The following is a 21283-nucleotide window of genomic DNA, read 5'->3' as shown; positions in this document are numbered from 1 at the left end:
CCCGTACGTTCCACACGTGACCGTAGGATTCCCTCGTGATCATTAGATCATAGCTCGAGACATTGTGGTTCCCGCATAGAATTTCCTCGTGTTTCATCTGAGAATGATTAAGTTTGTGGGCTGCTGGTAGACTATCTATGAAGGTATTTCCATCGTTTACCATCGATTTCAACATTCTCTTTTTCCTATTACGTCACCTTGATTGTTCATTAGTGAAATGTTTCTGATACATCCGCATGAATTCGTAAGAAACTATTTGAAAGCGCCGAAAAATAGTTAAATTAGTAGCGCTTAAATAATTAAAATCCTGCGACTGCTTGAATTGATATCAATATACGTCGTAAGGTATCACTGTTAGCTATTGGGAGTTGTACAGTTGAGAGAGGACAGTCATCTACTACCCACAAGGACGTCCTACTTCCGATGCACCGGCCACACAGGATTAATGTTAGCGCAGGTGTCAAGGTGGATACGTCGGTTAGTGGACCGATCGTATTCAAGCATGCCTGCGGTAAGATCTTATTCTAATGAGATCCGCAGGTAACATGATTCAACACTTGAGCCAACAAATCGGAGGTGTAGAATATGTTCTAACTCTTACTTACCACTGTAACGGATAAAGTTTTACAAGAACATGTCTAAACGCCCGCGTGGAAGGAAAAGTGGCCTCGTTAGTTTTTTTTTTCATTCTCTCGATTAGTTCCCCATAAAAAAGCTACCGATTCAAGGTGGTCCAGTGGTGCAATCAGAACGGATGTGAACACATAGTGTACCGTGCAGGAGTGTACACTGCTGGCGCCTTCGAACACGGAGTATAAACATTTCGAGGTGAATTGCCTCGCCGATGGACGATCATTAGAGCGTGTTAGAGTTGTGTGGAGTTGTGGAAAATTGTAGCCAGTATAGCCGACAGTGCACTTACGATATTTGTTTATTTCTTTCTCTCTTTACTTTTCGCTCTTTCTATACAACTCTTTCTATTTCTTTCCTTCACACGACGAAGGGCGATTATGATTGCGTGGATCTCCAAAGCGACTGCTTCAATGTTGCGGTGCGCATAACGATCAATAATTACAGAGCATGCGTTTAGTGCGTCCCTCGCTTACGGGTGCATTCGCCATGACGAAGCTGTGTCATGAAGACAAGCGCTGGTACTGGACGTTTTATGTGGATAGTGCTAACAGAAAGCAACTCCGTTCTACGTTAGAGAAATCAGCGAGAGTGATCGAATATGCGCATTGCATTAGCTGATATTTTTTAAAAACAAGACATCATAGAATGGCAACTGTGAAGAATTGCGCCAAAGAAATAATCACACTTTGATGCTAATTAAAGTGTTGATTAGGATTGGTGGAGATCTGTTCGATTGCATAACGTGTTGTAAGGAAGTATAGATAATCGATCGCTTCCTAAGGAACGGTGTGACTTAACTTATTTGGAATGATTTGCAAAAAACTTCCCGTCACGTCTAGCTTTTAACTGTTTACGATTGAAAGTGTGTGGTTTATACGTGACCAATCTTGACTGCATTAACCTCTCACACTATAACTGTGGAGTTGACTTTTGGAGTTTATCGAATATATACCCAATCAACATTTGGCATCTACGGTAACCGGTTCATAGAACGTGGCCAGTTATGGGTCTGTAACCCACTAAACGATCCTAATAACGATGTTATGCAAATTTTCCACTGTTTTTGCAATATTCGTCTACTTTTCGTCTACATAGCAAATCTACGATTTGGAAGAGTTTCACAATCGACCATCTTTCCCTCCGCTGGAGCCCATTCCCGTATGCGTGTGGTGAATGGTGCGTCCTCCAGTTATAATTTATGATGGCTTTTGAAATGAATGGTGCATTTGGTAATAATTTGCAAACGGTCAATCGGTGGTCGGACTCTTGACCTAAAAATATGAATTTCCACCAATGTTACCACCATAACAGTAGCACGCACGGGCGCGAACCGTAGAACCATTACAAAACGTACCGGAGCATCTTCGATTTCAGGTGAGTGCATTCCAACCGAGCTGCTCAGTAGCGCGAACCCGCTGCATTGGGTTGGAAATGTTCACTGGAATTCATACTTTACTCGTCGCGTGCGTAAGATGAGGCAATAAAGGTGATTAGCCGAATAAATCATGAGTTAGTCTCGACGCTAGAAGGTTTATCAATGACGCGTAGTGGAGATGATGATTTTTTTTTGCATACCGATCGCACCTTGATGTAATCCAATCAGCTTGCTCGGCGACTTGGAAGGTGTCAATGATCTTGAAATAAAAGCTCATCCCATGCTCATACAGCGTGTGATGCATGTGAGATCCAATGGAGGTGGAAAGATGGTGTTGTGCTGTGAAGCAAGGGCGTACGGTGCTCTTAGCGTACCCTGAACTTGAGAAACCTTGAATAATAGTAACGATCCGTTGCATTGCACGGTGCTTCAGAGAATGTGTCTGAAAATAATGTTGTTAATATGATCGTTAATTAGGCACGAATAGTTTTCTTGGACGTATTTCTCACGCATTTCACGTTCAATTGTTACGTCGATAAATTGTATTTTTATTGGTTGTATGCCACTGCGATTTGTTGTAGTGGAAGATTTATCGCCCAATAAAATGTTTATGGTGGGTAAATATTTCAAACAAATTCCAGCTCACCACCACTGCTTGGATTAGACGTTGGGTGAGCGCCATAGATTTTAACGCTCAGCTGGTAGGTTACCTAGTGCAAAGTATATCTAGGCAAACCTAACCAAGCACTACGATCATTCGTGCATCTCACGCTTAACCTTGGCATCGATCGTGTTGAGTGAACGATTCCTTCTTTGCGTCCTAAACCAAACCTTCGTCACATACAATCTCTTCGATAGGTATTCGTCATAGCTAACCGCTATGTGACTAGGTATTGACGTTAAATACTAGCTGCAAACCAGGATTTCTACAATAGAATGAGATAGCTTGCGACCGGCTCTCAGCAGAACAAGAAGCACTTAGACTATACCAATATTTAACCCGACAAATGAAGACATTCACCGCACAAGACGCTAGTGCGTCTTTGACAACCAGCGGCATCTTTTGTGAGAATTTCTCATCCACCCATGTAGAGTTCAATTGGAGTTCAATTAATTGACGAGAGAAATGACCTCCGCGTGTCTGACTCTGTCCGTGGCCGTTCATGGCTGTCCGAGAATCCTTGAGTGCTTCTCAAGACGTCTCGAACATTGACGTGGAACGGGTGAAGAAAACATGATGAAATTATACGACGGCGGCCCCAGAGGGTTAAAGCGAACTTGTTTTCTTCCCTCCTTTATAGCTTGAATGTCGCGTTGGCCGGAAGAAAGGTTCACCAAAGGTATGGGAGTTGCATACGAGCTTGTGCAGTAGTGCAACAACATGCAGTTGCATTTATCTTCCTCTTCCCCATGAATCTGTTGAGAAAAAAAGCGTGCTAGGGAAATAATTCCACTTTCTAATGCTAGTAGCGCAGCTTGTTTGGTTGGTTTGGGTTTCTTTCCCATCGAGATAGCAAAGTTTTCTTCCGTCAGGGCTTGATCGGTACGGAAGGGAGTATCGATTGCGTTCAGAGGGCAGGAGGGGGTAAAGCGATGAAGCAAAATTGTTGACCACATCATTCGTCTAAGGGTGTCTATCACGTGGTGTCTGAAGCCCTGAGGTATTTGAGTTGCGTAATCCATGTTAAGCTTCCTGCTGTATCCGAGCGTGTCATGCTAATGCCCAGGATGCCGTGCTGATTGGTCGTCGTTGGAACCCGGAACATGAAGCAAACAATTCCCACAAACAAAAATGGCACACCATGGGTTATAAACCGGTGGGCGATTCTTCGTCTGGTTCTAACCTTATGGTTCTATCGTTCCGAAGAGTTTTTGCTTGTAACTTTAATTCCACAACAGAACAAAACCCAAAACAAAATTCCAACAAACCCAGATGGAGTTTTGACGGTGTACGAGAACCTGTTATTAGCTCAAAAAGGGATGCTCAATTTAAGAGAAAAACGAGTTTCTTAGCTGCTAAGTAAAGGGTTTTTTTGTGCATAAATTTAGACCAAGTTCAATGTCCAGAAAATGTGGTAAAATACTTGATGGCTGAATAGTTGTATTTTAATTCGCAAGTGTTACCATGCCCTGCGGCGATTTTATTTTGTGTTTCTTTTAAAGCGATCGCCTGTACCAATGGGTACACCAAACGAGTTTTGTCGGGCGAAGCCTTAACCATAGCAGGTGCAACATTTGGGAGATCGTTGCTGAAGATCGGTGAATGATCGATGATTTTTAATGAACTTCATCTGCGGGGTAGGGAAATCCGTTGTACCATGGATTCATCATGAAATGGCTTGATTTTGAACTTCACCATCATATCGTTCGATCAACCTTGAACGATGATAAAGTTAGTGTCGACATGTATTTATATCCAATTTCACAACGCATTGACCACTGGTCTGACGCAAATTGGGCGCCCAAAAGGTGAGATCACTGAGGTGTGCTATGGGATAACCGCCGCAGGAATGCCTTGCATGAACGTAATACAATACCCATCCGTACGCTTTACTCTTGTCTGTTTGCAGAATCGAAAGAAATTCTTCACGGACTTAATGGATCGTTTAAATCGGGTGAGCTGACAGCAATTATGGGCCCATCGGGAGCTGGCAAAAGTACGCTGCTTAACATCATGGCAGGTTACGTGTAGGTTATCTCGTACTAGCTGGTTACCAGTTGCACGGCTGTGTAAGTGTTTTTAACTTTTTCCATCTGTTTTCCTTTTTGCATCTTTCTTTTGTAGGTCAGCGGGAGTAAGCGGTATGGTACAGGTGAACGGAAAAAGCCGGTCCCACAACTCGGAAAGCTTCCGAAAGCTGTCCTGCTATATCCAGCAGCACGATGCACTGCGGCCCTGGTTAACGGTGACGGAGGCAATGACCTGTGCAACCCATCTAAAGCTTGGCTTTGGCATTGCGATGGCCGAGAAGCGCAAGTTGATTGAAAAAATTCTCTTCATGCTGGGATTGGAGCAGAAAGGCAACACACCGACTATGGGACTATCCGGTGGGCAAAAGAAACGGCTAGCCATTGCACTGGAGATGATTAGCAATCCGCCTATACTGTTTCTGGACGAGCCGACCACGGGGCTGGACAGTTCGTCCTGTGCGCAGTGTATCTCACTGCTGAAGCGGCTGGCACAGGATGGTAGAACGATTGTCTGTACGATCCACACGCCCAGCGCGCTGCTGTTTGAGATGTTTGATCAGCTATATACAGTGGTGCAGGGACACTGCTTTTACCAGGGACCGACAAAAGAGATGCTACCGTTTCTCGGTGATCTTGGCTATCACTGTCCTAGCTATCACAATCCGGCCGATTTTAGTAGGTTTAGTTGTAGGATGCGAACCGTAACTGGATTAGCAGTACTTCTAATTTTCCCAATTTTTTGTACTTTGTTACCAATACAGTGATGGAGATTGCGGTCGGAGAGTATGGTGCCGATGTCGGAAAGGTGATCAAGGCTGCGTTGAAGAAATATTACGAAATCAGCAGTCGCTGCATTGAGCTTGATTCGACGTACGACGATAATGGTAAGTAAGAGTCTGAAGAAGATGACGTTCCGACTTCATTCGCTCTATTTCTTCAGCTATTGCTAGTCGATCTTTTGGGCTGGGCGACCTCCGCATCTTTGATCGGTTCTTGCACTTGCGTGCACTATTAATTACACATGTGCGCGAAGTACAGCAGACAGGTTCAGGTGGCTTTGGAGGGGAGCCCAGCTTAGTTACATCATACCCATGCTCGCTTCATGGCCAACCCTTAGAAGTGCTTTGCTCGAGGACGAGCCTTCGGAACAATCATTGAACTGAGTGAGACTCTCAAGACAGTAAGACCAGCCTAAAACACCTCAGATCGCAACGGGTGGTGCAATTTCTGCGGTATGCAGTGGCACAGCTGCTAACCGTATCGGTAAATAGCGCCACAAAACTGCACATGAAGCCAACTCCCTTCTTAGGCCGATCGGTATCAACCTAAACCAGTTGGTTTGGACAGTTGTTTTTCTTCTTCTGTTGCCACTGTGTCCAGATTATTGTGTTTGCAGAGCGTGATGCGAAGCAATGGCCCATCATACGATCCTGTCAGTTTGCTGCTGGGCAGCAAATTTAAATTTCCCATTCATTAGCGCGTAATTAATGCACACAACAGCCGCTGGTAAAGGCATCGAAACGCTACCGCTGCGCGTATCTGTTTTACCATTTGCCATCGACTTATTTGTCTCAACGCTGATGACTTTCCTGGTGTGACATTTCACACGGAATATTTTCCCGTGCATAGCTTCTGGCAAGAGGAACGAATCAATATTGGTTCTCGGTTTCACAATGTCGTTAATTTACATTACAAAGTACATGGATGGTGAGGTGCGTCTTCGGTAAGGGTTACGAAGGCAAAAAGAATGGTAAAAGCTTAACCGAAAATAAAGGTGACTTTAGTGTTCGATTGAGACAGCTAGAGACGGATGTGGATGGATCACACGAATCACAACAACAAACTAATATCAACAAAAAACCCCACAATTCTTTAAAGTCTTCATTTCCATCAAATGTCACCCTTAGTAATTGGCTAAGCATACAAGCACCTTAAAAGGTTTACTAATTTATTAAGCGATAATGGCACACAAAGGCAGTCATTTCGAGACAAAAAGGTTAGCCTTCCATCAGTTCTAACTTCCATTTGAAATCGAGAACACGTTACGGCGCAGTATAACGTTGCTAATTTCGTTAGTATGTCGCTTTTCTGAAGACGTAAGACACTCCAAACTGGTTAGGTGTAGATGATCGTTTGAAGATGACCATCTTCAAGGTGAGGTCGAATGCATTCAATCAGGGGCACGCGAGCTTCAACGTCTTGCCCAGCAACCAAGTGTCTGCGTTTTCTTGCTTATATCACAAACAATATTATTTTTCTTTCTATTTTCTTTAGTTCTCATCAACGATTGAGTTGGCGAGAATCATAACAAGAAGAGAATTTTCGATGTTGCAAATCGGGTCGTGTATCGGTGACACAGAACGGCAGACCATACGGAATGTTATTTTTTTTAAATAAAGTTTATTTTATTTTTTTCCACTCTTCTTCATGCCTACCAAGTTAACAGTCCATGAGCGGAACGCCTTTTTGTTTGCTGTTGCGAATGTTTGCTTCCTCTTGTTGGTTAATTTGGAACCCAATTTCAAAACCAAAACCTGCTTCACTGGGAGTTTTTTTTCAGATTGCAATCGGTACACTTTTATCGTACAGTGGTGCAACATTTGAGTGTATCAAAAAACCGGAATATCTGTTTGTCAAGCTTTCAATTTTGTGCTATTGCTTGTATACCATTCCTTCACCAGTTAGAACTGACCTTTCCGTTTTATTCATCCTACTTTATTTGGTCCATAGAAAAAAATATGGAAACCTTTTCGATCGGTGGCAAAGGGGAAGAGATGTGCAAGCTGCAGAAACAGAACGAAGCAATGGATAATGCATCGTACGAAGAGGAGGACATCTTTTCGAAAACGAAACCCGCCTCGCTGGTGATGCAGTTTCTGTTGCTCTTCTACCGGAACTTGCTGATGACACGAAGGAATTATGTAAGTATTTCACATATGTGTATAATCGTGCCACCTCGGAGCTTTTTATTGAATGAGCGAGAACAAGGATACGATGAGAAGATGCAAAGTTGTGAAGCGCTATCATTAGCATTAAATAGCGTATTAAAAATGGATGTAGGAAGGTGTTTCCTGTTTGAATAGTTGATTCTCTTCCCATCATTCTTAATGCTGTTGCTTTCCCACAGTTTCGTACAGTAAACCTGTTTGTCTGTTTACGTATTGACGATATACAATTAAATCAGTGTTCCATTTCAAATTTTACTAACATATCGATGGGTTAATTAGTGTTTATAGCCGGTGGAGTGCGTGTTTTATTTGTGCACGGTTATAAACAACAAAAGATTGCAATCGTCCGGTACACAAAGCTCACACGTTAAATAACTTTATGGATAAATAATCATAATAGCGTGTAGATAATTAGTCCCTTCATAGCTGTTGGTAATTTGAGGCAAAAAAATGTACAGTAATCAATCGATCGAACAGGCGATCCACTTTGCTGGCTGAATTGAATAACGATCGGTTTGCTATTTGTGTTAGAAAGCTGCTTAGAACAAGGAACACTTACATTTGCACAACACCTCAAGTGGAAATGTTAATCTAGTTCAAGTGCGTACCGATTGCAAAAGGTGGCTCAAGGCAAAAAGTAAAATAGTCAGCAAACGGTAACAAATGAGGCCATGCATCGAGTGGACTTTTATCATTTATTCATTGTATTTCCGTTTTCCCAGTTCCTTCTGTTCTGCAGAATCTTTGCCCATGCCACGGTAGCTACACTGTTCGGCTATCTTTACAGTGGCGTTGGTCCCAACGCAAACCAGGTGTTGGCGAACTATGTGTACCTTTACGGATCTATGCTGATGATGGTGTATACCGGCAAGATGGCGGTTGTGCTGTCCTGTAAGTATGCATCTTGACGGAGACTTAAAGCTCAACATTAATTTGTTTTTATTTTTCTCCCCCTCCGTATCAGTTCAAATCGAGATGGAATCACTGACACGGGAGCACTTCAACCGTTGGTACAAGCTGGGTCCTTACTTCCTGTCCGTGCTGCTTCTTGAAATACCGGTTCAGGTAAGTGAACTGTGCCCGTTGGGTGAAAGTGTTGCACATAGGAAATGCATGCCTCTTAAGGAGTCGTTATGTACGATCTTCATCTTCATCGTCCATTCAATCGACAGCACTTGAGTGTGGTGGATGGAGTTTTGGAAGGCGAATGAATCACCGTACAATGACCACGCGCCGTGACGAGCAGTTTTGGCGTGAAGTGATGAATTGTTTTTTATATGTTTTGCTTTGTTCTGTTTGTTTGGCTTCGTTGGTTTCGTAGATCTTTTGCTCGTTAATCTACGTCGTGATCAGCTACCATCTAACGGGTAACTATGTGAACTTCGAGCGGTTCTGCATATTCGCGCTGTTCTGCGTGGCCGGTTCGATCTGTGCCCAGTCGTGGGGTTTCTTCGTTGGAGCAACACTCTCCGTGAAGGTAAGATGTGCTAATTGTTAGATATATTTTTAAAGCTAAGGCGTATCATTATTATTCATTTCCAATTTCCAAGGTTCCATTTCTTCGCTAGGTAGAGTACAAATAGTTAAAACCGAGCGATCGGCATTATATTTATGTAACGAATTAACTTTTGCTTGGAAAAATTCTTGTCTTAAAAAGTCTTCACTCATTTGAATAATTTTACTTCGACACACGTGATTGTTTTGATGCTGTTGTGTCGAGTAGATATAGTTTTCGCCACCACAATTGGCATATAAAAATATACTTTTATGCAAAGATTTAAACTTATTTTGCATAAACAGATAATCGAGTCGAAGAGAAAAAAAAATACACGCCCACTAACCTTCAAAAACCGTTTCCAACCGACAATTTTCAATTCAAACCCTCAACCCCTGCCTGTATGCAACTCGCATGCAAGTGTGTTGCGTGCGTTTATGGCAGCACATTTCTATGCCGAACAATAGATGGCGCTTCTATCGTACACGTTTTCCAGTTTGTAGAGATGTTGGATTACAATACTTTATCGTCACATTTATGTTTTACGTTGGTTTTCGCTTTCTTTCAGCTTGCCGTTTTCATCGGACCAATTCTCGCCGTGCTGTTCTCCGTGTTTGGCTTCTGTACACGGTACGTCGACATTACGCCACTTTTCAAGTGGATGTGGCACATCAGCTACTATCGGGCAAGCTTCCACGGTATACTCAACTCGGTGTACGGCATGAACCGGGACGATCTGCACTGTCCGGAAACGCAGATCTACTGTCACTTCAAGAATCCCGTCCTGTTCCAGAAGGACATGGACATCGAGCATGTGGACATGCAGTCAAACTTTGTGCTGATTATGCTGATCATTATAACGATGTACATTAGCACCGTGTTTGTGCTGTGGTATAAGCTTAACAAGCGGTAAACGTTACCCATCTTTTAATGCCCATAACGGTGAAATGAATTTGTTGTCTGTTTTTTTTGTTTCTCTTATCGCCGTCTCTTAGCCAACAGCAGTATGTTAAGCACAGGGTTGAGGTGAGGTAGAATCTTGCAAAATGCCCATTTTTTTAACAGGAAACTGTAAGCTTAAAATAGTTTAGGGTAAGAAAAAGAACGAGTTGAATTAGGAGAAAAAAATCCCAGGAATCTGCAAATGAACACGCACATTTAAAACAAACAGGAACGTATCAATATGTGCGTATTTTGTTATTTAGCAATCGATATCTGTGATCAAATGCACTAGCAGTGGCTTTCTGTTTTTTTTTGTATACATACTTTATAATATATGGAGAAGATTTGCGAATTCGATAGAAATAGTGTTACACATACTGTTTTGTATTTTATCTACGTGATCGTGTACCAGTACGAATGTACCCGAATATGAACAACAATTGGCCAAGAATCTTCAAAGTTAGTTTATAGGTTTAGATAACAAAGAAAGTATGAAGATGCAATGTATTAAGTTTCGAATAAGGTATGGAAGTTTTAACAAGACATAAAAAAAACATATACACCGCGTGCGAACTTTCTTTCTTCTTCTGAGATTGTACATAATAGTAATAATTTGTCCGTCGGCGATGTTGGTTATGTTGCAATAAAGAGAATGGAACTAAATAATACTTAGCACAAGCCATCTTCGATTTGCTGCTGGACGTTACTATCACAGGAAACGGCAGCTAATGCGCGGCTGAAGTACATGATTGATTTGCACCGAACAAAGGACATAGCGATCGAGACTCGTTGCCAGTTGGATTGGCAACGTTCGAAGAGTGGACAGATAAGCTTAGTCTAATCGCTTAAGAACTGGCGTAATTTTTGCCCACATGCTATTGTTCGCTAACTATCAAGCGGTTTTGAAAGGGCGAAGCACTGCGTTAGAAGACAACCCAGGAAATTCGCAATGTTGATAAGTTGGGGCTGGGAAAGCAAGAAACGATTATTTGTTTTAACAAACCACCAGAATAATGACCATTAATCGGGAAGCTTATCGATGGTGTGAGCACCCAGTTGGAGGACACATACGAATGCGCCCTTCCCCGGTTAAGCCTGCAGGTGACGATTGGCATGGATTGACGGGAAATTGAAGTTTGTTCACCTCATGCTGGACAGTGACAGTTGCTGTATCATAAATAGACTACCGTTTAAGTACGAGGAGGTGATCAAAACTAGCTGTGTTCAGCGGGAAACAATTCAGGGATGGAAAACATTATAACGCCCTTCATAGATTCTGTATGACGTAAATGGAAGACCTCCACAATCACTGACATCTGTGGAAGAACACAACGCCGTATCAATGGAACGTCGTTATCAGTAGAGTGGTGTGTGATTTGAAAGCCCTTTTTCGATTTAGTGGTCCCTTTTTGGGGAAGTCACTAAAGTGTTTGCGTTAATGAATTTGTACGATGATAACCTTTTTTTTTTGGTTTGAAATTTGATTCCAAAGGTTAGCGATTCACATTATCCTCTCATTATGTCCTCGTTCTAATTTGCCTATACTTTAGCTGATAATAGCAAAAACTCTGTTACATTTCCTTGTTCTTTTTTGTCCAGACATAGTTTTCACTGTACGGTCCAGCTGATTTGTCGAAGAACTAGAACAGACGCATGTCACTACGCCACGGTAACGCTTTGTAGTGTCTTGACAGTAGAAAGATAACCAAACTGGATGCCCTCCACGAGACCCCGGTGGTTCTTTCCGGCGGTGTGATAAGTACATTGTAGTGCATGTGTACCGATTGCTGTAGTATAATAATGGGTCACCGCCAGCCGAAGCCAATGTTTGCTAAAACGATACGCTCTTATCAACGCATTGCTATGGTGTTGGCCAAGGGTCAGCATAATCGTCCATTACGGCCGATCCATACTCGGACGGAACACGTTGGCGGATCCTGCTTTTCTGTGCTACCGTTCAATGTTTAGTGATCGTTTTTGGGGAAGACAGAATTCAAAGATCCGCTCCGGTCAAGGTGTAGGTCGTGCAGTGGCGAAGGTTGTCTGCATAACAAAAACTACCATGTACCTTTACTGGGTACGGGGTGTAATGTGAATGCAGCTGTGGGATGGTTCGCATGCGAGAGAAACCGGTGCGTGTGAGCTCAATGAAATCCTCTCACACACACCGTTCGCAAAACCCTTGTTGATGCACACTGGACAAGGTTGAACCCGAGGGGTGGATAGAAATCGAACATCATGTGTAAAAATGAAACTGGAATCACAATCAATATTCATAAATTTGCGTTGAAATAAAAGAAATATTTTGAAACAATTTATGTACATCGGTATTTATACCGAAAGATCACGTTAAAGATCACATGTTAAATAATCTTTAGCAATAGTTTGTTTTTTAAAACGCCGTTGCTATTTAGCCAGTTATCGTGTGGCCACGTCCCATCATGCGAATGCCGCTGCCGACCGACATCAGCTTTGTTGCGCTTCGCGGATCAGCTGAGCTGCTTAGTATTCTCCGAGAGGCGAGCGAACGCGGATGCGTCCACTGCTCAACCACATTCTACTGCTTCGCGTGTTATTAAACCCACCCGCGACTTATCTCGTACAAGAAAATCGACCGTCGGTCGGGTCGGTCGTTGTTCCGTGGAGTTTTAGGTGCAGCTGCACTTAGCCACCGTGGATTCGTAAGCGAAGAAACGAGGCATCCATGTGCGAGTGTGTTGTTGTGATACTGATTCCGTTTGTTTGAATTTCGGTAGCTGCAGCTGTAACGGGGTTGAAAAAAAAAAAAGCCGTCGCTATCGACACCGAAGGGGTTGGTTTCTTTGTTGGCATCGTCGTCTCGGGCAATTGTTGGTGTGGTGTGGTGGTTGAAGAATAAAAGTGCACACGATACAACCACAAACGTCGGTCACAACACTGCAAAAACCGCGATGCGTTTCCCGCCGAGCTGATTCGTGAGGTTTATTTGATTTTTGTATTTTACTTTCGCAAAGAGTGCCCGATGTAACGTGCAAGGTTCGTTGTAATGGTTCACTGTGCTATCAAGAGCTAAACAGTGGATGATCCTACTGTCACCGGAAGCGACCGATTTGTGTAGAAAACGCGAGTGATGTATACCTTGGTGGTGTCTTGCAGAACGTATTTTTAGCCAAATTGCCTATCCGTTCCCTTTGGCAAACATGTGCTAAGCGATTTGCCATTCCTGAGCTGAAGCTGAGCAAAGTGCGAGGAAAGCGATTTTTTCGTCCTCTTAGATACTAGAAAAAAAAACAGATCCACCAGATCAGTAGCAAGTGATCATTTTAACGAGCCAAAAAAAAGAAAGGAAAAATGGACGAAGAATCCTACGAAATGAGCAATCCAGCGGATACCGTTGGAGCAACGTTTACCGGAGTGGGTAGTCGCCGAATCGGTGCAGTGAAGCTGGAACCCTTACACATACCTGCGGTTCCAGGTGTGGATCAAGAAATTGCTGCACCATCACTGATTGCGGCACGACTCTTCAAACCGGTCACCGTCAGCTTCAAGAACCTGTCGTACTCGGTACGCAATGGAATATTTCGCAAAGGTAAGATACTCATCTGCTCCAGGTGTTTGCCGTCTTATCACCTTGCTTCGGGCCCGATTCACACCTCCGTTCTCCTCGTTTCGTTGAAGGGTTTCGTTTTTCGGACTTTAATGGGGGGAGCACTGTTGCAGCTGTTGTACAACCTGGGTACAACAATTCTTGCTCCTAACAGCTTGTTTTCGACATGTGGAGTATGTGTCAAGACCCTGTTTTGTTTTGTTTTTGTGGACAAGTTTATAGGGGAGTGATAAGATGAGCGGATGACAGACTTACTTATCGGCAGGCGTAACAGGCTACTCAGGTGTGGATCAAGTTGGTACTGTACTCGGTTCGGGTTTAATTCACATTTGATCGTTATCCAAAGCCTCCCGATGAGTGGTTGGCTGATGTCCAAGCGCTTGCAGTAGACAAGGAAATACGGCTCTTGTTCAACGTCTTTTTGCACAAAGGTGTGCGAGATGTTGGGCAGCGAAAGTTGCAAATTCAAGTGTTAGTAAAATGAACATTTGGCTGAGAAGAAAAAACGAAAAGGAAAGTGACAGCAGCACGTGTTTTAATGTCTGTTTTAATTATTTTGCCGGAAGTAGAGTTCCCATGGCATTCCATAACTTCTTCATATTGTATGGCATTTTCAGTTCAATAAAAATAGGTTAGTAATCAAGATTTAGACTACTCTTGTGCATTCAACTTCAAACTTCCCGTTGTGGACATTCCAACCACAAGAGCCCATATGTACAAGTAGTACGTACAAGAAGCTTTCGCTTATCGCCCAACACATATGGGTGTCTTTTGTGTGAAAAGCAACAAATTGTTCGAGTGGCTAAATTATCGTCAACATGTGTCCATTCCACAGCTACCGTGGAGGAATTATTTTTAACCAAAACAACACGAACGAGTACTGTTTCGCTAGTAAAACGATACATTTGGCATTCGCAAGATCGTATTGAGGAAGCGTGGCTTGGACACGCCATGGTTGAAAATGCGTTGTTTAATAAAGGGGGTTTTTCTTTTTGAGTACAATTTTCACTTTCGATTAAATTTCTTTTTTGCTTTTGTGGCACACGTGTGTGCATGTGTGGATCATCAGCCATTGAAGAAGTTGGATTAAACCGACACAATAAAACAATGCAACAACGATCAAGGTAACTAGCGCCGGTCATTGTCGTACCGTTCTTCTTTCTGCAGCAGCGAACGTTATTCGATCGAGGGTGGACATACTGAATGGATGCTAATTAATGTCTGATTCATTCGACGATTCGACTTTGTCAGTCGGTTTTAAAACAAACACATGCAGCAGTAACTTGTTAGAGAAGCAGTGAAATAAAAGCGTAAGGAAATGTTTAATCATTCAAAGCATCCAAATGTTTCCTCACTCGTGCGATTTCGTTGTCAAGTGTGTTTGGCAAATTTAAATTTCTTCTTTTCTTCCGCTTGTCTGCTTCATTCACGTTTACTTGACTAGATAGTTCAACACCGACGAGACGACGATCTTCTGCTCGTAGAACCGGGCGCTGTTTGCCTACCCGATTATGCTTTTCACAGGTGATTCTTCCCACTTTCCGTGTGTTTCGCGTGTGTGGAGTATGATTTCGGGTTTTTTTTGGGGCAACTTTTTTTAAAATTCATGAGCCACGACCGAAACGAAGCGTCGCATGATGATTCTTGTTCGTTATGGTGCTTGTTTGTGAAAGAACGCACAGTCGCTCGTAACCAGATACAACCGATTTGAATGAGTAGATAGAAGGTGTGCGCGCAGACCTGGCGGCCGTTAATTTGACGATCGGTTGAAGATGAAAATTTGAATTTGAAAAACAAAAAAAAAATCGGGAAATTTTGCCGATGAAATGTTATTGATTTAAAACTGAAAAGTAAAGATCAAAATAGTTTTATTTTCATTTTCGGACGAAAAGTAATTTAATAAGATCATTTCCCAACTGAACCTTTTCTAGAGTAAATTGAGGCTCTTTTATGGACAAAAAGAAATCATAAATTGATAATGATAGTACAACCGTTTCTAAAAAAAAAATCTACTCACAACTAGCTCTATTTGATTTTTTTTTGTTAAAAAAATGTCTGAAGGCTAGAACAAATTTCAATACAAGCGCCATCTTATTTGGTATCTATTTTGGCAGTTAGTTTGAAAGTCGTTCCAATTTTCATTTGCCACCTTTTGCGTAATCGAGCGTAGCGAGTTCCAGACTGCTTAAATATTATGTCATCTGTGTGTACCACAATTCTCACAAACACAGAACTCACTGTTGGCGCTTCCCCGATCATCATCGATCGAAATCGCATCGAATCTAATTTGTATGGACCGCGTGGTTCGCGAGATTTTCGGCGATGGAGACGCGCACCGTCTGCCTTGCACACATTTGGTGCGGGTTGAACGAACTTCAGATAACCTTCGGTGAGATTATTTTCGACCGTGCTTTTTTTTGTTGGTTCGTTGTCACGCCGGGACGCGTATATAATGTCGGCAGAAAACATGTCTCCGGCTCGAGATCTCTGGTTGCGATAGTGTGCGTGACAACGGGCACGCTACACGCGCTCATCTCGAGCAGGCCCATGTTGGAGAATGCTGTAGATTCATCTATGTTTACGTTTTGCTTTTTCCCATCTCCCGATCACGTTTTCTCGCCTTTGTCATCTTGTCTTTGGCCTTAAATCGTTGAAGCGTTAATCGGAACGAAATGCCCTTGCGCGAGATGCATTCGCCTATGCAGATTCACGCGTGGCCCGAACCGGTTCCAACCGGTTCGGTTGGAGATCGCGATCGGAGCGAGACAAAGTTCAGAACTGGAGCGCCACCAGCGCTAGTCGATGCGTGTTCGAGCGAAACAAAGGATGGTCTGTGAACGGTTTTGGGTGCGGCTTCTGACGACGATTATACGATGCAACATGGTGGGACACCTATACAGATGCAGCATTGCGCATTTTGAAATGTGAATGCCAAAGGCCCTGCATTACAAGTCGCAACAACGAGACTCGCGTCTACGGTACGTTATAAGCCGGCATCTACGATAATCAACCTGACCTGCAGGAGCAAAAATAAAGAAGACTCCAATGCTGTACGCCACTCGTCTTCCGGGTTCGACTTTTGTTTGAGTAACGTCCTCAACCGACCAGAAGATTCGCGGCACTCGTAATCATGCTTGCGGTTTGGTGGAATTGACCCCGTTCCAGACATGTTCCTGACGCGCCTAATAAATAAACACTCAACCGCTTGCGACTCGCACTAAAGACAAAGGCCTTTGGCCGTCTGTGTGTGCGTACTTCGTTGCTATGTATCATCCTATTGGCAAGTGCACCGATGTTGATTTTTTCTTGTACAGTGTGTAGCATCTCTAGCAATACATGTGATTTTTTTTTATTCAAATGACAAGAACTTCAAAGTTGTTCAATGTAATTGTGGATAAGAAGAATTACAGTTGTCTAGTCATTAAAATGACACCGAAAGACTTGGTGCATGATGTCTATTTGCTGAGGATTGTCTGCTATGTCTCGTCTAATATGCCAGAGGCCAACGAAGCAATTAAGACTAGTTCTCTGATCACTTAGAGAAAGATCAACTAGCAATTTATGTTGTGGGAAATATTTCGTTGCTGTTATTTGTATGTCTTTTAGGGATTTCTAATGGAATTCTTCAATTAATTAATAACTATATAAATAAAATTTACATCACTGGAGCAATTGTAAGTTTGGCAAATAGCACCATGTAGTCTAAGTTTGAAGGTCGTGAATTTAAAATCGAAATAAAAAAAAAACATTATCAACATTACTGCCACAACTATGGCACGCACTGTAGGTGCGGTCACTATGTTCGCACAGCTTGGATTCACTTATCAATCCCCTGTGCCTGTTCCCAATGTTACCCCATCTACCCATAGTGGAACGTTTTGTGAATTTACCCCTCAAACACTAGGTACTAGAATTGATAATCGAACCCCTCGTTCAAGTCGTTCCGGGCAACGGTTTGACTTCCTCAGTTGGTAGGTTTTCTTAGTCACTGATCGAATTGCTTTCTTTTCCTGATTGTATGCCAATAGTTGGCGCGAATACCCGCGCAAATGTTTGATGATTATAATTCGCTTGGTAAACGCAAACGATTTACAACGCGTCAAAATCTACCGCCGTCACGATCGTTTTGCATTGTTTGCTGTCATGAAGATAGAATTACTCACACAAATAGGGAAGCAGAAAGTAATTCTACTCCCCCTTTATCCTTCTGCTCTCGTTCGAAAATGAAACCGATTTCCTATCGTAGTGAGTAGGGATGCTTTAGTTATAGTTGTAACTTGATCCCATTGTGCGCTGAAACAAGTGTGGAACATCGATGCATAGTCAGAGGATGGAATCGCGAAAGTATCGCTTGCTGCGCAATGAAGCGCGACGAACAACGCTTCGAGCTGCATTTTAAATAAAATATTTTGCATTTCTGTACGAGCATGAGCACGCGCACGGCTGCAACTGCGTTGTGATTTGAGATTTCGTTGCGATTACGTACAAGGTGAATATTTTTCTTTTTCACGAATATAGGATCATTTTGCCGTGGGAAGAGAATTGAAGTGTATTGAGCACGTCTTTTTAAAAATAAATCTTTTAAAACATCACACTCAAAAAACCCTATTTATTTGATATATTTAGCATGCCAGAACGGGAAACAAAAGGACACAAATTTGAACTCAATTCTCGCATATTGTTTACGAATGGATATCGCACAAATGGCGTAACGAAATAAAATCGCAACGGAATCGATGTTCCATTTTTGCTTTTTTGCAGTTAACACATAACATCACACCAACACGAACCGTTTCGAACGAAAGTAACCGGCACGACATTGCGTTCTTAATGCTTACCGAATTGCGTTAGGTTAGGTATTTGACGATACATTCGTCATGGGTGAAAAATATATAAACATTCATGACGCAAAACCGCGTTACCCGATTTGGAACACGTTAGCGTGAACATTGAATATTGAAGGTCAACAAAAGCAGCAGAAAATCGACAGCCTAGGAAAATTGGGTTACAAACAAACACTTGGCGTAAAGTGACAGGTGGCAGATTTCTATTCTTGATAGTATTACATTGTACGATCGATTGATCGCAAGCAGTTATGTCTGTGCAAAGCGAATTTCGATTTGATCTTTCGTACGCAAATATATTCACTCGTATGTGAAACGGAGCGACACCGAATGACATTATGAATACCGTGGAGATGACACGTTCCCAGGCCCGCCAGTGTATGATAATCTTTGCGCGAGTTAACATTGACCGTTGTTGGATGGGAAGATGGAGAGAATCTTCTCACCGGATCCCACACTGTTAGACCATTTGCGTAGGCCAGCAGTAGGTGGTTCGATTGTTTTAATTGAGCTCAATTGGTGGATCACGAGGATCACGAGGTTAGATGATGATGATGATGACGATTCCTTGCAAATCGTCAATCTTTGGTGTCTTGTGGCATGCTCTAGAATTTACGGCTACTCAGATCCTTCTCAGAAGCGGTCCGGTTGGATTGAGATGCACTCAACACCCTCTTTCTCCGATGTCCAATGTACAAAGTTAACTTGATGTTATGAAACCGGTTCGGACACGCAGCGTTTAGTTCTCAAATAAAAGGAGAAAAAAAACTCTGAACGGAAACCTGAGTTATTGATCGGAGTTCCTCCATTGCACGTTTGGTTACCAGTTGGAAATCTGAGTAGAACTGAAGCTTCTCGTTCAAGCCCGAAAACCTGTTTTATACACGATCGCTTCGGCTGGTTGCTAGAGTGAGATATCCCTAACTAACAGGAGGGATCACGGGAGTTAGCGGCGGCATTATCCTGAGGGGCAATTCAAACGCAACCAAAGCAGCTGATCCGGGAGTAGAGTACTTTTCTGGGATGAGACTCGGAAAGCTGGCCTAGTTATTGTATGGTCACCCGTTGTCTTGACCAGGTCCCATCGCTAACCGGTTATTCTGCTACTTTGGTGAGTGTCTGTGTGTGTGTATCTTGGGAATGTCTCTGTGAACCATGAGGGTGAGGGTGCAATTTCCAAAGGGAAACAGTAGCTGGCTTCAGAGCAAGATGGCATGCACATGGAGGTCAGTTCAGCGTACTATAAACACTCAAGAATAGCCCTTTGTTGCATTTATATTCCTGTGCTGAATATTGTAGACAAGCGGACAGCACTTTATTGATGTGTCAATACATTCAAGTGCTATTACAAATTTTCAAATTTGCATGAGAAAATATTATATTTGGTGAGAATAGAATATCGTTGATCATTCGATAAGCACACATTGCATCACTTCGATCAAAATGCTAACGAATGGCGTATTTAAAGACCTGTTTTTTTCGCATATGTAATTCTTTGAAGTCTTCTTTTATCCTTACTCATCTTGAAAACTATTGTTTGATCATATTTTTTTTGCATGCCTCAAATGACGAATCATATAAATGAGCTCTCTTCCTGTTTCCTGTTTTTTTTCTACACTCGAACACTATCAATCGCCGTACATACATCGCATTCGTTAAGCCTTTACTTCGTCATTCACACCTGATGCCGAGTGTCTTATCTGCTGTATCTATTATCTTCGCAGGTCGGGACATACTGAAAGATATCAGTGGAGAGTTCCGGGCCGGGGAGCTAACCGCCATCATGGGACCGTCCGGTGCGGGCAAAAGCACTCTGCTGGATATTTTGGCGGGCTTTACGTAAGTGTGTGTGTGTGTGGTTTATTTACATTTAATAGCAGGTATGGGTGGTGGATAGGAGCGACAACGTTTAATGACGATTCAATAATATCCAGTTATGGTAAGGGCGATTGCATCAATGTCATGTTGAAGTTTTACACTTCCTGCTCCCACTTAGGTAGGTAGCAAAATCTTCTTTGCAATAACAGTACAAGCATTTCCGCCAAGAATTTATTGAATAAGAACGTTAGTTTATCAAGGTTTTAACCTTTCTCTGTGAAATATGATCACGAAAACCACAAAGATCGGTATGATGCAGTGTCGTCTAATAGGAATCGTTAGATCAATTCTCAGCATAAGGCATTTAGTAGACATTGCAGGAAGTAAACGGCAGTACAATCCATGGATCACGCGCTACGTACCGTATGGTGGATTTGCCAACACACAAAGAAGCATGAAAGGTGGTACTTTGAACACAGCATTGCCCTATTGTTAGTCGGTGCGCGTTTACGCAGCAAACGAAGTCGCTTAATCTGCGGGTGGCAAAAGCGTGGAGGAGAAAAAAAAGTAGGCAAACCTAGCAAATGGTCATTAGTGATGATCGATGAACCGGAGTTGATTGACACTTGAACGGTAGCTAATCGGACACGCAAGAGTATTGCACTCATAGACTTAGGCTTCTTCTACCCGCAACAATCCCCAATGTTGAGTGGTTGGAGATATGAAATGGGCAGTGTGAACTTTTGCTGGAATTTAAGTTGAAAACGTTGTGTCGCATAGGATATATCGCTCACCAGCATGACTCTTTGTATGGAAAGTCGGAAACAAAGAAAACCGATCAACCAGTTGCTGTTATAGTCGCTTACCCGATGAGTCACCCGAGCGTGATCGTTGGAACAACATGGCACTGTTACTATGAAGTCGCCATGAAGCCACAAAATATGCTAGGGT

The 21283-nt window shown here is 42.7% G+C and overlaps 2 protein-coding genes across 2 annotated transcripts in view; one reads left to right on the top strand and one right to left on the bottom strand.

The window, feature by feature from the left end:
• LOC125763505 (stress-activated protein kinase JNK) overlaps positions 1-21283 on the bottom strand; it is a 278718-nt gene that overhangs the window by 81850 nt on the left and 175585 nt on the right. The window lies entirely within an intron of this gene.
• The window catches only part of LOC125775016 (ABC transporter G family member 18-like), a 32143-nt gene that overhangs the window by 7197 nt on the left and 3663 nt on the right, over positions 1-21283 (top strand). Inside the window, exons 2-11 of the mRNA XM_049445396.1 lie at positions 4579-4696; positions 4794-5374; positions 5461-5583; positions 7430-7620; positions 8370-8538; positions 8612-8712; positions 8969-9124; positions 9711-10051; positions 13390-13652; positions 20239-20353. Of these exons, the coding sequence (XP_049301353.1) occupies positions 4579-4696; positions 4794-5374; positions 5461-5583; positions 7430-7620; positions 8370-8538; positions 8612-8712; positions 8969-9124; positions 9711-10051; positions 13390-13652; positions 20239-20353 (2158 nt within the window). The remainder of the gene's footprint in view (positions 1-4578; positions 4697-4793; positions 5375-5460; positions 5584-7429; positions 7621-8369; positions 8539-8611; positions 8713-8968; positions 9125-9710; positions 10052-13389; positions 13653-20238; positions 20354-21283) is intronic.

This window comes from Anopheles funestus, chromosome 2RL (assembly GCF_943734845.2).
Source record: "Anopheles funestus chromosome 2RL, idAnoFuneDA-416_04, whole genome shotgun sequence".
NCBI classification, from domain to species: Eukaryota; Metazoa; Arthropoda; class Insecta; order Diptera; family Culicidae; genus Anopheles; species Anopheles funestus.
The sequence above is the reverse complement of the archived record's forward strand: the minus strand, read 5'-3'. Positions and strand labels throughout refer to the sequence as shown.